Raw genomic sequence first — 16,246 nt, 5'->3', positions numbered from 1 at the left:
TTGCAAGCAATCCAGCTTACATCACATCTCAGCTTTAAAAGCTCAACTCCACACTCTCTATTTCTGAATTGAGAAAGCTCCTCGGATGAGAAGCGAAACGTCTTCAGCTACAGAATAGAAGTCCAGTTGTTTTTGTTTTTTACCTTTTTTTGAATTTACCATGGCCTGGATGACTGAGAATCTACACCAGCATATTGGCTATAAATGTATTAAAATTGTTTCATGATTGCTAAAGCGTGTTTTTAATTGCCGTTATGTTTTGTCTTTGTTTGGTATGTTTAAACCGAAACAAAAACGTGGTTTTTTGACGTCGTATATATTGATGACGTCATTCGCGTGCGCCAGTTAACTCTGCCACGTCATACGAAAGAGGCGTCAGGCGGAAGCAGCAGCTGAAACACCCCCGGTGTTGAATTTTACGATGTAGCCCAGCCTCATTCACAATTACTCACTACTCCGAGTTATATCAGTGCGTTAATTCAGCTGGACTGTCTCTTGCTGGCTTTCATTGGTAAGTAGTTTCCATGTGGTTTAACGCCGTACGGTGTCGTTTCACGTTCAGAAAGAAGTTGGAGCTCTGACATTTATTAACTCGGCATGTTTACTTTCGTTAAAAGTGGTTTCATGTTCGACGGGACACCAACCGAGTCACTGAAAGCCTTAGACACAAATGCTGCTAGTTTACAAGTTAATTAGCCACATATGTCCGTGAAAAGGTCGCTCCGCTGTTTCATGTAGGCAGCGTTTAAAAGATTCAGTTTCAACATGAGCATTTTATAGTTCAACGAGTAACAGTTTATTACAGGGAAATATTTCCCTCTTGGCATTAAATGAGTCAGTTCACATCGTCTTGTGATCGCTTTGGTTCACTGATTAGTAGTGAAACTGCATTTGATGCCATGTAAAACGAGATTTGGGAGTTTGAAGTCACTAGGGTTGGCATCTGTAACGTTACACATCCTGAACTGAGTCTGGCCCTATCCTATAAGAGAGAAGTCACGAATGAATGCAGTACGTCACAGTGTATTGTAAAATGATATGAACTATTACCGGTAGGTGTGCCCATTTTCCAGCTCGTTTGGCAACCTCTAGAGCCTGAAAACCTTTTTCCCAGGTGAAGCTGTTTGTCAGGTCAAAGTTCTGTGTAACTCTGAGCAGATACATTTCCACTGCACTGTATTAACACGTAAGCTTTATTTGTAAATATGAAAGGTATGTGTTCTATCTCTTTTAAATATAGTTTTCAGGCAGCCGTGCGTCTATTCTCTGAGCAGGTGTGCATGTATGTGTCTCCTAGACAAGAGGTGGTGGAATGCTGCTGGACGAGACTCCGCTTTTTGAGCCCTCTCTGCTTCAGGAGTTAGACTGGAGCTGCAACACTGTGTCCTTCTCTCCTCCGATCTCACCGTCCAACCCAGGAGACGGCCTGGTGCTCAGGCCGCTGTGTACAGCAGATTTTAACAGAGGTGCGTGTGGAACAACGCCTTCCAGACTCATATCTGCATTAGAATATAAGATTTTAGTTTTTCTTTCTTTAGATCTATATAATGGACTAGTAAATCATTTGAAATAAAAATCAACTTCGATAAACTAAACAGATATAGAATAAATTTTTCACTCTTTGTTTTTTTTTTGTTCCAGGATTCTTCAAAGTTTTATCCCAACTCACTCAGACAGGAAATGTCACACCGGAGCAGTTTGTCAGTAAGCCACACTTAATCAATCCTACAATGAAATAATAACACAGAGGAATTCCAATCTTTTTTTTTTTGAGGGTATTTACCCTCAACACTATGATCCTTAGTTTATCCCTCAGCCACTAAACTGCTGAACAACAGATAATTGACTTTAGCATAGCCACTTCATCCACCTGCTGTTATGCTATTACGCACATGTACATTTCAATTAATTTCTTGTTTCATTGTTTACTTATTCATTTGTATTTGTTTTTTTTGCATCATTACACTGAAACAATTTCCTTGCCTGCTAACTTGTTTACTGGCAATGGCAATAAAGTGATTCTGATTTCTATAAATAGTTCTGTTACAGCTTTCTAAATAATTTTAGCCTGCATCTAAAGCTATGGTAAATAGATGATTATATATATATTTATCTAAAAAGGTTAAATGTTCAAAAGGTTTTATTTGGCAAAAATCAAGTTTCTTCCACAAAAAGTGTAAATGAGAATGGCATTGAAGTGTTGCTGCTGGGTGTAGGCAAGCAGTCAAAATTACAGAGAAACTCACAGTTTAGACACAACACACTTTTTTTTTTGGAGAACCTGCGACTGCAACACAGCAGTCCGCACAGATGCAGGAGCCCTGGGAAAAACCTTGGGGTCGTCATAACATAACACATCGCAGAACTTACACGTTATCAACCCGTGGAAACTCGTCATGTTTTCCTGTTTACTACCAGATAAATTCAAACACATGAAGACATCAGGAGACTACTATGTTGTTGTGGTGGAGGACACAAACCTGGGACAAATCGTCGCCACGGCCACACTGATCACCGAACACAAGTTCATCCACTCCTGTGCCAAGGTATAATGCACTCACCAAGCAGTTTGTATATAGCTATTATCTCCACTACGCCCGCAAGTTAAACATTAATACACTGATTATTAGGTCAATATTTACTGCTTAGTTATCCAGCTCACTGCCATAAATGACCCTTTTGCGTTGTAAGGCCCGGCCCAGTCTGGCCTGACATCATCCTGGTTGATTTTGTATCTGCCTCGATGTGGGCAGGATTGTTATAGGAAGGACGCAGAAATCTCATGTGATGTCTTGTTTTTGTTTGTTTTGTGTCTAAATCATCAAATATTTCTCACTTACTATGAACCCATTTGTGTTACTAATTGTATATTTTTAAACACATTTATGTAGCCCACAGGAAAGATTGCAAAAGAAAACTTTGATTTGATCAGACTAGTTTAGATAACTGTTTTTGTAGGGAATCATTGAGTCAGTTTTTTTTGTACCAGGTGGATGTAAATAAACCTTTCTCCTATAACTGAACTAATACTGATCTCAAAATTATTATAAAATAATTTAATATAAAAGATTGATAATATATACAGTTATATACATATCTTGTGTATACCATGTTAACGCGTCAGTGAATGAAAACATCAACACGGTATTCACTTAAACATGAGAAAGGAAAACCTTTCAGTAAAGACAGGATGGATGAGCCTGCTTCCAAATTTGTCAAACTTTCTTTAACCTCTTGGATTTGTGATGCTGTTTCAACCCGTCCCATGGAGCTTTAACCTCACATTCAGAGCAATATCAAACTCAAAATATGTAGTAGCAAAAAAAATAAATAAAAAGCATGTAACCCCAGGTCTCTTGGTTCCAAATATTGAGCTGGAAGTAGACCGGAGCGCCCAATGCAAAGAGTCTCTGAGATTTAAAGTTGGCTTTGTAGAAGTATCTCGAAAACGGGGAAAATAAAACAGTTTGATTTTGTTTGTAGCGAGGCCGGGTGGAGGAGGTGGTAGTCAGCGACGTGTGCAGAGGGAAGCAGCTGGGGAAGCTGTGAGTAACAGCCTGACGTCTCGTTTCATATTCGATAATTATTTGCCAAGTCCCAGAAGACTTTTCAAAACTACCTCCTATAAGAAGGAAAGAATGGTGGCTCTAATCTTCTCCTGTCTCTCTTCTTTCTTCTTTTCTACAGGTTAATGTCAACACTCACTCTTCTAAGCAAAAAACTGAACTGCTATAAAATCACTCTAGAATGTGCACCCAAAAATGTGGCTTTCTACCAAAAATTTGGCTATGGCGCTTCAGACGAGACATACATGCAGTGCCGATTCTTCGACTGAGGATTGCTGCAGCTTTAAACCCCGGCTGTCAGGGGCATGGACCATTTCTACATCAGACATCTGCACTTAATATGAGGGTCTTAGGCATCGGGGAAACTCCCTGCTGTTGAGTTTACATCATAAATGAATCACACAGAAAGACATTGCGATCTCAAAACACTTGAATAAACACATGTACATTGAAGCTAACAAAATCATCTGCCCCTTTGGTAACCGTGGCTACCTCACCAGGGTGGATGTCTGCGGTCATCTAGTCTTCACCCAACTGAAGAAAAAAAACCAGCCAGTTATTGTAAAATCAACGTCTTACTTGGTTTCACTGAAAGAAGCTGTTGCATGTAAACACAATCAAAACAAATCACCAAATTTGGTCATATTATAAACAAAATAACCTGCATCCAACAGGTTCTTATAATCCGTACAAATTATTTGTACTGAAAAAAGAAAACAAATGCAGTTTAGATGGCACTTTTCTTTTCTAAAAGAAAGCAACCTTTTTCTAAATTATTGAGACAGTTGCATGGGATTCGGGTTCGTTTTACTTTTCTAATCTGTCAGCTCGGTACAAAGTGCTCCTCTTCAGGTCTTATGTTGCTGGATACCTAAAATGAAGTTCTGAACGCTACCAGACAAGAAGCACTAAAATGAAGACTGTTAGAACATTTCCAGTGAACAAAAAAAATGAAGCGTCAGTGGTAAGAGTTTAATAGGGGTTTTTAAGTTTTGTATTTGGTCAACGGCTGGCATTTTGTAACGGGAAGCGGTTATAAATAATTTTTGTAAATTTTATTTAACCTTTTTGTAGTTGTTTTATAATTATGATTTTCTTTTTCTGGAGAACTGGGGAATGTATTTAATATAACTTATTTCCAAATGGCAACCCAATAAAATACTCTATGATCAACGGTATTTCTTGCATTTCTCCGCTACTAATGTAGCTCAAAGTAACTTCACTCGTGCGCTGTTGCAAAAAATGGGCAGCTCCAAAATCTAAGTTTACTTAAACAACCTGAAAATAGTTTCTGCAAATGGGAATCTAAATTCCCTACATCTCACACTAAAGTTAATAAAACAAATAAATGGAAAAAACAACCAAACTTCCTAGTTTTCACATTGGTTTCAGTTCAGGCTGCACATAAAATTTAAATAATCATCATTGTAATATATCACAACAGACTGCAGTTAACCAGAGGTGAATATATTCCAGGTTCCCAATAATATATTTGGCTAATCTCCACTACTTGTGATGCCAACACCCAATTTAGATGATTGAATTTTGGTTTATTGCATTCTATGTTGTCATTACAAGATTTATTATCTGAACTGCACATCTTTCCAACATTGTGCAGCCTGACTCTTTAAACGTGTCACCAAAGTAAACTTCTGCTTTCATCATCATCCACAAAAAGCTCCACGAGACCTGTCAATAACATGAATGTTTCTATGAAGGATTGTTTTAAATGCTAAATCGGACAGCTTTGAAAAAAACATGTCAAGTTCAGAATTACAGAACCGAATAAATGATAACGAGACTTGTACAGTACTCAAGACTTTTGTTTTATTAAGCAGTGAGTTATTTTTTCGCTCGTGACAGCGCCACCTGAAGCCTGATGTTAGTTTATGATTCTATTATTCCTGAAATAAAGACATAGCTACTCCTTTAAACGTCCTCCCCTGGGCAACATTCAGACCACATGCCCTGTCACCAACGTTCCCAGTCTGGTCAACTAAACTAATTCAAGTATTGGAAGTGCATTATTGCAATACTGTCCCGCTGCAAATGCAAAAATGCTTTAAATACTATAAAACTGCAAAAAATCTCCCGTCAGTGCATACAGCTCAGAAAAACAAAGAAGTTAGCCAATGTCCCCCCCACGTCAAGCGGCCCTCCATGTCTCAGACACGAGTGGCTGCCCTCCCACCCTCCTCCCTTCCCCTTAGAAAAAAGTTCAAATATTTACATTTTTAATCCCATTAAAAATGTAAAAAATAAGAAACAAAAAGAGTGCACAGTGCCACGCAGCTTAGTATCTGCAGAGCTCATCCGTTCTGTGTTGCTGTGACCTGCATTGCCCCGAAATCTTCGTCTTCCTCCAGGCTGCGTTTGCGGCTTCCTACAGAATAACGATAAAAGAAAAAAAAGAAATGTACACGTTGCTCTGATTGCTTCACAGTGTCTCATGTCAAGGCTACAATCACTACAATAAAAACAAAAAAAATTTTCTTTTAAAAATAACATTGAAAATAAACTAAACTTCTAAAACTTGAAATTTGTGTTTTAAAATTGATGTTTTTGTTGATCTGCAAGTCATTTTTTGACATAAAATGTCATCAAACTGCACAGTGGTTTTATTGTCTGTATGCTGTTATAAGTTACTACACATCTTCAGGATTAATAACTACTACTGCGAGACACGTACAGCTACTATTTCCTTTAATACTTCCCCCCCCTTCAATTTTGTGAAATTATGTATAAAACAAAAACCTGGCTTAATTAATATTTATTTTTTCAGTTTCTCAAAGTCCAAACACATGGACCCACACATGCTTGTCTGCTAAAAAGTTCAAGTTGTTTAATTATTCTAGATTACCTTACAAATCCTATAGACAGGTTATATCACCACCGAGAGTTATCTAAACAAACTGCATTATGGGTAATTATGGTTACTATGTACCTCTTTAACTTCAATCTGAAAAAATACCTTTATTGTTTCATCATCTTTAAGAAGTTCTTTTATGTATATATGCAGACCTGGAAAATACTAAAACCAATTTTCAAACTTTTCAAGGCCGTGTGGGAACCCTGCATGTGTCTGAAATATGATAACTCCATTCATTCAACTTTGAACTCTCCTGAAGATATTAAAACACGGCATCCTTCCCACTGAGCAGTGCCTTAAAGACGACAACTCCACCAGTACTGCTCCGGTGTGGCGCAGCTTCGGGGGAACAGTTTATTGTATACAAACCTGGCATCCCGGCCTGCAGAGAGAACGACCGGCCCAACTGCATCGGTGACATCATTTTAATGGTCAATTTGGCAAGGTAGATTGCTTCATATTCCTGAAAAGACAAAACAACACCCCCATCGAAATAAACATTACTACTTTATATCCACCAGGAACAACAGGAACGCTGATATGACCGTTTGGCTCACCAGCCTGCACGGCGCTATGCTTCAAATGGTGCTTTCTTATGTTACATCAGCCAAATGAGTGAGCATATTACATCTAGTGTATTCAGTGTTAGTCTTACCTGTAGTTGATGCACAAAGCCCACGTTGGGGTTGATGCAAAATCTTCTCTCCTGGACGTAACTGAATGCATCCCTACGGGGAGTAAGAACCACGTTTAAATAACCGAGAAACAGCAATAACAATGGTTTTGTGTTGTCCATGAAGAAAGAAAACAAAAAGGAATCTCCACTAACTGTACAGTGATTAGACTAAAAATAATTTTCAAAGACAAAACAAAAAAATCACCTGTATTTCATCCCAAATGTTTCCATAAGGTATGCAATCACTAAGGCAGCACTGAAAAAAAGAAGTGAAGTAACGTCAGAATCACTTTAACCCATGTGTAAAATACTTTAAAAGGTTCTTATTTTGTTCTTTTGTTTCCTGAATGAAATGATGTAATGGCAAACACAGACCACGCCTCACCTTCTTGATATCCCTGCATTACCGTGAACCAGTACCTTTCCTAAAGAAACACAACAAGAAACCGTTGATTAAATACTCAACTTTCGAAGCTCGATAAATAAGAAATTCACACGTCCTTACCCTCTGTTGCTAAGCAACTATCAATAAATTCTTTTGTCTGTAAAAAAGAAAGTGAATAGTATATTATTTATATTGCCAATGCTATAGTCCACAATAAAGTCGAAGCCCAAATGTATAACTCACCATAGGAAAAAATCGTATTACATTTTCCACTGGATTGTCAGCAATATCTAAAACAAGATATCTGCAAGACCCATCAGAATGTAATCAGACTCACACACATCCAAACATAAAGACGCAGCATTATGAGCTCATAAGACGATAAAACAAAACAGATCACACGAGGGCGTTCTTACCTAAACGTATGAGGGAAATTAGGTTTGATAAAATTGGCTTCAATGTCTTGGCGAACACACACGATGTGCGTTATGCCGTGTCTTTCGAGAATTGGCAGCTGCACAAGGACAAAAGAAGAGAAACAACTTATCTTAAACAAAAGCACCAGATAAATGCAACATGTTCTCTTTTGATTCCATTTAGATTTTGTCTACGTGCACCACATTTAAAGAAATACCTTGCTTTTCATTGCAGCAGAGTAGGGACCTAAAAACAGTCCAGGTAAAATCTCCTAAATAGAAAAAAAAAAAAACCCACAATAACACAACATTAATAAAAGGCCAGGAGCATAAGATGGCAGATTTCTGCAGGCTAATAACACTGAAATTTTGTATGTGAAATCAGAGAGTCTATATGTGAAGATTTAGGCTCGACAGAGTTAATATGACAATGTTTTTGGAAGTTATAAATTAGCGTAGCTGCTGAGTTAAAAGATAAGTCCTCTGCCATTTACTGATAAAAGTTCAGATTATAGTTTTCTACAGTCAAATTATTTACCTGCATTTCTCGTCTCATTGGATAAGCCCAGTCCTGTAACCAAAAAGAAAAACAAAACGTAAAAGTTTAAAATAAAGGAAAGTTTTGCTAGATGAAGTCAATGCTGCTTTGCTTGTGTGCATACGTGGCTAATGCTAGTTAGCTTTGGCTACATGGAGAAATACATTCAAAAAGGGAAATGCGGCTCGCATGTCATTATTACTGAGTTGTGTTCACGTAAAGCTAAACAAAATGCCCCGCTGAGCGTATTTTACTGTGCTGTTTGTTTGTTTTTTGTGTCGCTTGTTGACAACAGGGCTTTAGAGGAAGTTAGCTCAGATTAGCCTGTCAGGCAGCCAGTGTCGGCTGTGCTCTCACCAGCAGGTCCTCCTTGGAGGCGGGCAGAGACGGGAACTGGAGTTTGTTGTCCTCGTCCATTCTGGTGTCAGTTCGGGCTCCACCGGCCCGGCTTCACGCGCGGTAAAGATGCTTCTGGCGGCGGGGTTAGCTGGACGAGCGATGCAGTTTGTTTGGAGGCTCCACATGCATGTCCGCCATGCTGTTGCCTGACGTCTGTCACGTGACTCCACAACCAACTACAGGCAGGAGGGTATGGTAAGCCGATTGGTCATATAATCTCTTCAAAACAGACATTCATTATATTAGTCTTAAAGGGCTTTCTTCCTGCTCGCGAATAACATTTCAGATATCTCAAAAGTCATTCGTTCTGGGATAAATCATGTAGTTTTTCTCATCCATGTCTATTGAGCTTTCATCTTTACACAGCCAAATTTGTCCTACCTACAGGGATCATTGTGGTTTTTATTTGGAAGAACTCCAATTTCTGATATGTTTTTACTGGTTCTCCCATTCATTTTAGATAACCTAATGGAAAATGATGATATACAAAATGCACACCATGTTGTACAGAAGCCCATTTTCGCAACTAAAGATAAAAACTGTCAGATGGTTGTCGTAAATATGAGTTTCAAAGTCATAATTTTGACTTTCAAAGTCATAATTTTGATACAAAGCCATAATTACAACTTTCAGGCCATTTTATACTGACCATAATAAATTTATGACAGCAATAAAAGCATAAAACATTGAAGGGGGTGAATATTTCTTATAGGCACTGTATGTGCTTGTGTCCAGTTATTGCATGAGTGCATGACTGTATTTTGGAAAAGAGTTACTTGTGAATATAACAACAATCCGAATGTTTTCTTTCTTCTTTTTTATTCTTTTTATTCAACATGTTTACTTCTTCATAGTTCTGTGCTCCAGTGTCAATCCTCATCCCTCTCTATTAATCACTGCCTGATAATAATTTCAACATCTGATAAAAATAGGAAAGCAAACACTGGGTAATTTATAAAAGCTTGTGTTGTCCTTGAGAGGTAGCATCTATTTGCTGGTATGTGACGCCGTAGGGGTTTTGATGATCATTGGGGGCGCACAGCCCCTTCTTTGCATATCAGAGGAAGATGAAATTTGTTTATGTGTGTAGTTGCTGCACTGTATTGCAGCACTTCTGTCGGCTTGCAAAGTAAAACTAAAGGTAACGGATTCAGAAGCAAACACTTTTCCTGCTGTTACTCCTCTACAGTCGCACTTGTGTACCTGAAAAAAAGAGGCTCTTTGAAGAATATCAGTTACAAACACTTCAGTTTTTTAACCACAAACACACCTTTTTTTCCCTCAGCTTTATTTTCTCCTTTCTAAATTCTTATCAGAGCGTTTGAAAAACAAACCGACGCCCTGAGAGATTGTTTCCCTGCGGCACAAACATCCAGGAGACAGATGCTTTTTATTATCAGATATATACCACATTCCTCTGGCAGAAAGAACAGAAAGAGAAATTTAATAAATAGTATGATTTAATTAAGTGAACTATAGCTACCTGCTCAAGACTAAGGGTGCTCTTTTTGACAAGAAAGAGTCAATGTCAAAAATCAGAAAAATAATTTTTTTTAACGAATACTACAGATAGCCAGAAAGTGACTAGTGTTGCACAGATGATAGGCATTACCTAATATTTTGTGTGCTGTGATAGTTACCATATAAACTGCATTACCAGTATTTACAGTAATGTAGACAATTAATAAAAATATGACACAAAGATGAGATCACCTAATGGACTAGCCAATCTTTTTTTTAAATTAATAATCCAATTGTAAAATTTGAAACTATATAAAAGGATCTGAAGGTTTGTTGTACAGCTCATAAACCATTATAACTGAGGGATTTACCTCACTGTTTGGTCTATCTGAGTCAGAAATAAGTCAGGGTCAAGCCTAAATACCAAAGAAAGTGTTGTTACTCCTACAGATGTGTGGGAGCACGATGCTGCTGCACAGCAGATGAGCATGTGTGCAGAGTCCTGTTGCAAGAAAAGATTTGTGAGCCTTTTTGATCTATAACTGAATAGCCTGCATGAGTGACTAAGAAAAAGGTAATATGAATTATTCATTTAGCAAATAAAGCTATTCAAGAGTAAACGTCAACAAGATGAAAAATTACATGAACTTTTGTTTTTAATATCTTGTGAAACAATAACTGCCACGGAACATTTCTGACTATTTTAGTCTTCACTTCTGAAAAAGGGTGGAAAAAGATCAGCAAAAGATACTAGAGTTACAACTACATCTACAATAAACACAAGTTGTATTGATTGAAAGTTAATTTTACAGCAAACTATTGTCACATAAAAAGGCAAAACTTTCTTTTAAACATCTTTAATAGAGAATATGCACACACACCTTCTACCAGTCTAACTACATCTTCAGCAGAGCAGAAAAAAATCAGAAGTATACAACTTTAATAATTCTAAAGATGGTTCCGATTCATTATTCATAAATTCATATTTTACGCTGCAGTTTTCATTTGCTCAGTTAATTGTTTACTGGGGCTGTCATTTACTTTACAGTTTTTTCCTTCTTGTCAGATTACCCAACCATGGACCTAATGACAGCCACTGTCAGTGTTTGTATTCTCGTGAGAGCCGAATGATGACAGTGTTAGCCAGTTAAATCGTATTTTATTTAATTAAACGCTTGTATTCTTTGCAGTAATAACTGTAAACATTCTGCTGAAGGCGGCACACAAAAAGAGCTCCTAACTCTTGTACTTCAGCAAAGACATATACTGAAAGCAACAGAGCAGAGGATGTGCTAGATGGGGATAAAAAAGTACACGTATATGTACCATTTTGTGAAATTTTCCATGGAAGCATTTTTAAGTCTAATATCTGTAACCAGTCACATTTTTACTCGAGTAAACTCACTACAGATTTAACTCATTATTTATGTTTTTTATATTTTGAGGTCGGAAGCTGGGCTACCAGGACAGGCCAATGTAAAGCTCATCACCACATCCACACATCCAGATGAATAATAAATTGTCTAATAAACAGTTCTTCACTTTTTGCCATGTAGTTTTAGCAAATATTGGGCTTACCGGATCAAGCAGAGCGACCACTAAAAGCAAAACTTTTAAGGAAAACAAAGAAACCAGTCATAGTTGTTTCCGTTGTCGTGATTTTCTGCTAAAAATCTGAGAAATGTATCTCAGTCAATGCAAACGCAATGACTGCAAATGTAGATTTACTGAACAGTGCTTTTACAAGAACATGAAATGACAAGAATGATATTAGAACTGCACTTGAAAGGACTACAGCTACAGACAGAGGGAGTAAATGTAGAGCATAACCTAAATATGGGTCTCAAGTTTGGAGCGTGGGCCCAGAGGGGCCTACACAGAGTGGCATTATGCTTCATAACTCATCTGTACTTCACTCTGGCAGACAAACTCTAATCTCTAGAGAATATTAAAAAAAAAACGCTCCTCGCCTCCTCAGAGAAACTTTTCCCTCCTTTGATTATTAAATGCCGTCAGCATTGATAAAGAGAAACTTTACTCTCTTGGGAAACTGTAGCGTCTCAGTGTTAAAACTCATCATGTACTCATCTGTGCAAGTGCCGACTGCCGAAGGTGTGTACAAGTGGAGGTTCTCTGCACTTAGATGAGGAGGGTAACACAGCTCTAATTTTGTTTTATCTAGCGCCTTTGTTACGTCTCAGGCTGCTTGAGGAAAAGAAAGCTAACTTAACACTAGAAGGGGAATATGAGGTGATAAAGTGGCATTTTACCTGTTTATTTCTGATAGCTATTAGAATGAAACAGTACTTAGAGCAAGCCTTTAGACACCAGGGAGAGCTGAGGCTCTAAACATAAAATGGTACCTTAGACTCGAGCGAAAGAGAGAGATTTTTATTTATTTATTTAATGTTTTACAATTCTGTTACTAAACGCTGCATTTCCCGAAGGAATGTGCATATCCCATTGTGTTACATGCCAAAGTTTTAAAAAAAGATCTTGCCTGATTGTGGATGCCTCTCAGCTAGCTCAATATTTGTAAAACTGAGTTTTAGCCACTTTTGTATTTGCTATCTATCTATCTATCTATCTATCTATCTATCTATCTATCTATCTATCTATCTATCTATCTATCTATCTATCTATCTATCTATCTATCTATCTATCTCGATTTATCTTACATCTTATATTATCTCATACATTTTAGGTCATAAATCGAGTTTTTAAATTGGCCATATAGGTGTGAGTGTGTGCATGCATAATGTCTGTCTGTCCTGGGACGGACTGGGACCTGCTCAGGGGTCTACCCCTCCTTTTATCTGTTGTTTCCTGAGTGTAGGCACCAGCTCTCTGTGACCCTGAGAAGAATGGCATGGGGTACAAAAAAATAAGTAAGTGAGTGGGAATGGCTTAGCCCTAGAAGGACAGCATTGTCATTAAAATAAAAACTATGCTTGTAGTATTTTAGTTTAGTATACTATAGTTATCCATTCTACATACAGTATGCAACAAGAGTTCCCTCACAAATAAACAAAAATATCTGTTTGACATGTACTTTGCCAAAATGCTAAAAAAAAAGAAAGATCCTATCTACACAAATCCAGCATGAAAGTATCCCCGATTGTCAGCCATCCACTTGCCAATCTGCTACACTAGATGGCAGTCAAAAATAAAAATCCAACGAACGTAGAGCACGGACAGACATCAGCTGAAGCTTGAGATGTTCACATTTACAGGAATATGTACATTTATTTTGTACATTTTTAGTTTTGACTCTCTTCTTAACCCATATAAAAGGCTTTAAGTATTTCAGAAACCTTGTCAGTGTTGCAGTAAGTGTACAGTGTGTAGGTGAGCTCTGTTCTTCCCTTATTCTGCAGATGCTTCAGCTCCTTGGTTTAAACAAGGTTCTATAAAATATATGGCATACTTTTTGTACACTTAGAAACTGTATATATTGTTTATTTTGTAAAAGAACAAGAGGAAAGTCTCATCACATATCAGCCTAAACACACATTTTTTTAAACTGTACTTGAAGATGACAAACTCTCCACTATCACCACCACCCACTTTCACCCTTGCACTGGTTATTGAGCCTGCAGCAGAGACTCAGCAGATCATTACAAAATTACTGATTACATGCGTAAAGCGATACAAATGAGGAGGTTGCCCCTGATGCTTAATTGGTAGGATGTAATAACGGAGCAGTGATATGTGGGCCCTTAATTGTGTGTTTACTGGGCTATTTATTGGAGGGTGTCCCTCCCCTGGCTGGTCGCTGATGAGGTGAGCTGTGTTTCCGCCGGCATGCTATCAATCCTGCTTCATTAGGGACGCACAGGATGGGAAGTGAGAACAGCATAAAGATTGCCTTCCAGACTGACGTGGGCAGAGGAGTCAGCCTTGTTTATGAATTTTAAATTTCCGCTGACAGAAAATCCATGTAGAGAAGTAACCATGTAGGAAAAGAACTTCTCGGCTGGTTTGTGGCGTTTAAAAGCAAAACTAGGGGATGGAATGAGGAAATCCGAGAGATGTTTTAATAAAATACAACAATGGAATTATAGGTAATTTCACTCTGCTTTTATGTGCAGGAAAGCCACAGTGCATGAAAGTCCTGCCTTGTAATGGGATTTCACTCTTTTACGAGGGATCTCCACTCAGTCTCCAGGGTCTGTAAACTTTATTCCTTTTAGCACAGAGGAAAAACTGAACTAAATCTTCTTTTCAATTTAAAGATTCTCTAGTAACGTGTTAATCTGTCTGTCAGTAACTGCTTCTTGTGTCCTCTCAAACTCATTTGGAGGTGTCTGTGTACTCTGTTCTCATCGCAAAGTCATAAAAAAACAAAACAAAACAAAAAATTAATAAAGAAATAAAGAAAATCTGCACAGTATTTTTTCATGTCGATGGTTATTGTGTCCTTAAATTAAACATTTGCATGAAAAATTTGTCTCAGTATACCAACAACTACGTGCATTTTTGTACCTATGGAAAGAGCTGAAGTGACTTAAAAAAGAACAACAATGGCGACGTTCATGGAAGAGCCATTTGGGATGAGTCCAATCGTTTTGATGAATCAGTATGTGTTTATGCTCAGATTTATTGAGTGAAGTATGCAAATAAAAAGATAGGTTGAAACGGTAAACTTAGCGGTCTAAACAAAGTTTCACCAAAACAGTGTGTATGTGAATGCAGAGCTGTCTTTATGTCCTTATATTTATTCTTAAAAGTTGTCTTTCTTGATCTTTCTCCTTTGTTTTATGTTTAGCTGCAGATTCACTCTTATGTTTAACTTAAACGTCTTCTCTGAGTTTCTACACTTGTCCTATTCTATACACAGGATTGGACATCCAACATCTTTGTTGAGCCTAATTAGGTCATTCATGCAACTCAAGGTTCCTCGTGTTTTTTGATGGATTCAGCCAAGTGCTTTGTTTACATTATGTGTGGACCCCCATTTCAGAATTGCACATCAATATATCTGGAAAACTATTGTAGTAAATTATTTTAAACTGCAACGTGTGATATAGTTCAGAATAACTTTCTTATGTTTGATATTATAATTTGCATTGAATATCTTTGAAGCAACATCCACTAAATCCCTGTAACACAATTAGCCATCATTAGCTATTATCTTATAAATATGTGTTGACTAATGAGTCTTAGTTTTTCTGTAATAATGTTTAAACAAATGTGCATGATTGCTCTGTATATGCATTTTTGCTTATGGCCACCGTGGGTGGAAGGTTGCTTTATTTGCATCTGTTTGTCATAGAAAATAATAAATATTTGTAGCCCTCAGAGCCTCCATACAGTGAAATGTCCAGGCCTTGGTAATGACAGACTCATGCCATCGTCTATTTTCTTTAATCATACAGCCACCCTGGACCTTTCATCTAGCTTATTTTTCTTTTCAAAATATTTGTTCTCATGTACAGCAAACTTTCTTATAAAAATTCAACACTTTATGTTTAAGGCAGACAGCTCAGTGCTATATGTTCTTTTAAAATTCAACATCAGTTGCTCATCTACATCTGAGGCCTCGTATTTGATCAAAGACGCCAGTTGAGAAATCAGAAGCTATGGCAATGTTTTTGACTTAAAGGTGATTTTGGGTTGCCAGGGCAACCGCCGTTCTTTCTGTCAGTTTGTTACTCATCTTTATCAATGTAAAGCTCATACCGATCGGATGGGCTGTGCCTGTTAACGTGGATTCAGTGCACCATAAACTGTGGGTGGGTTTATAAAGACAGCAGGGGTGCGGTGAAGCTGCTGATGTGGATCGTACAAAAATACACACCACAACAAAATGCAAACACCATGGGTTAAAGTTATTTTAAATAACTTATTGGCTCAACTTATAGAAAGCATGTTTGTAGAATTAAGGATTTCTTCATGAGAGTATAGTAACTTCAAAACATCTTGAACCTAAATCG

General features: G+C 37.7%; 2 protein-coding genes across 2 annotated transcripts; one reads left to right on the top strand and one right to left on the bottom strand.

Moving 5' to 3' along the window:
- Positions 1 to 354: 354 nt before the first annotated feature.
- On the top strand, positions 355 to 4,744 carry gnpnat1 (glucosamine-phosphate N-acetyltransferase 1). Its single transcript, XM_017418830.3, has 6 exons — positions 355 to 511; positions 1,298 to 1,466; positions 1,642 to 1,704; positions 2,419 to 2,546; positions 3,484 to 3,545; positions 3,688 to 4,744. Exons 2-6 carry the CDS (start codon positions 1,313 to 1,315, stop codon positions 3,833 to 3,835), a joined length of 555 nt encoding a protein of 184 aa, XP_017274319.1. The 5' UTR covers positions 355 to 511; positions 1,298 to 1,312; the 3' UTR covers positions 3,836 to 4,744.
- A 627-nt stretch (positions 4,745 to 5,371) lies between these two features.
- styx (serine/threonine/tyrosine interacting protein) lies at positions 5,372 to 9,024 on the bottom strand. Its single transcript, XM_017418829.3, has 11 exons — positions 8,808 to 9,024; positions 8,451 to 8,483; positions 8,131 to 8,184; positions 7,913 to 8,010; positions 7,740 to 7,800; positions 7,617 to 7,653; positions 7,497 to 7,536; positions 7,317 to 7,367; positions 7,091 to 7,163; positions 6,805 to 6,898; positions 5,372 to 5,949 (listed from the first exon to the last, which is right to left on the bottom strand). The coding sequence occupies exons 1-11, from the start codon at positions 8,865 to 8,867 to the stop codon at positions 5,876 to 5,878; spliced, it is 675 nt and encodes a 224-aa protein (XP_017274318.1). The 5' UTR covers positions 8,868 to 9,024; the 3' UTR covers positions 5,372 to 5,875.
- Positions 9,025 to 16,246: the final 7,222 nt, after the last annotated feature.

Source organism: Kryptolebias marmoratus, linkage group LG15 (genome assembly GCF_001649575.2).
Source record: "Kryptolebias marmoratus isolate JLee-2015 linkage group LG15, ASM164957v2, whole genome shotgun sequence".
Taxonomy (NCBI): Eukaryota; Metazoa; Chordata; class Actinopteri; order Cyprinodontiformes; family Rivulidae; genus Kryptolebias; species Kryptolebias marmoratus.
This window is presented reverse-complemented; position numbering and strand designations above follow the sequence as displayed.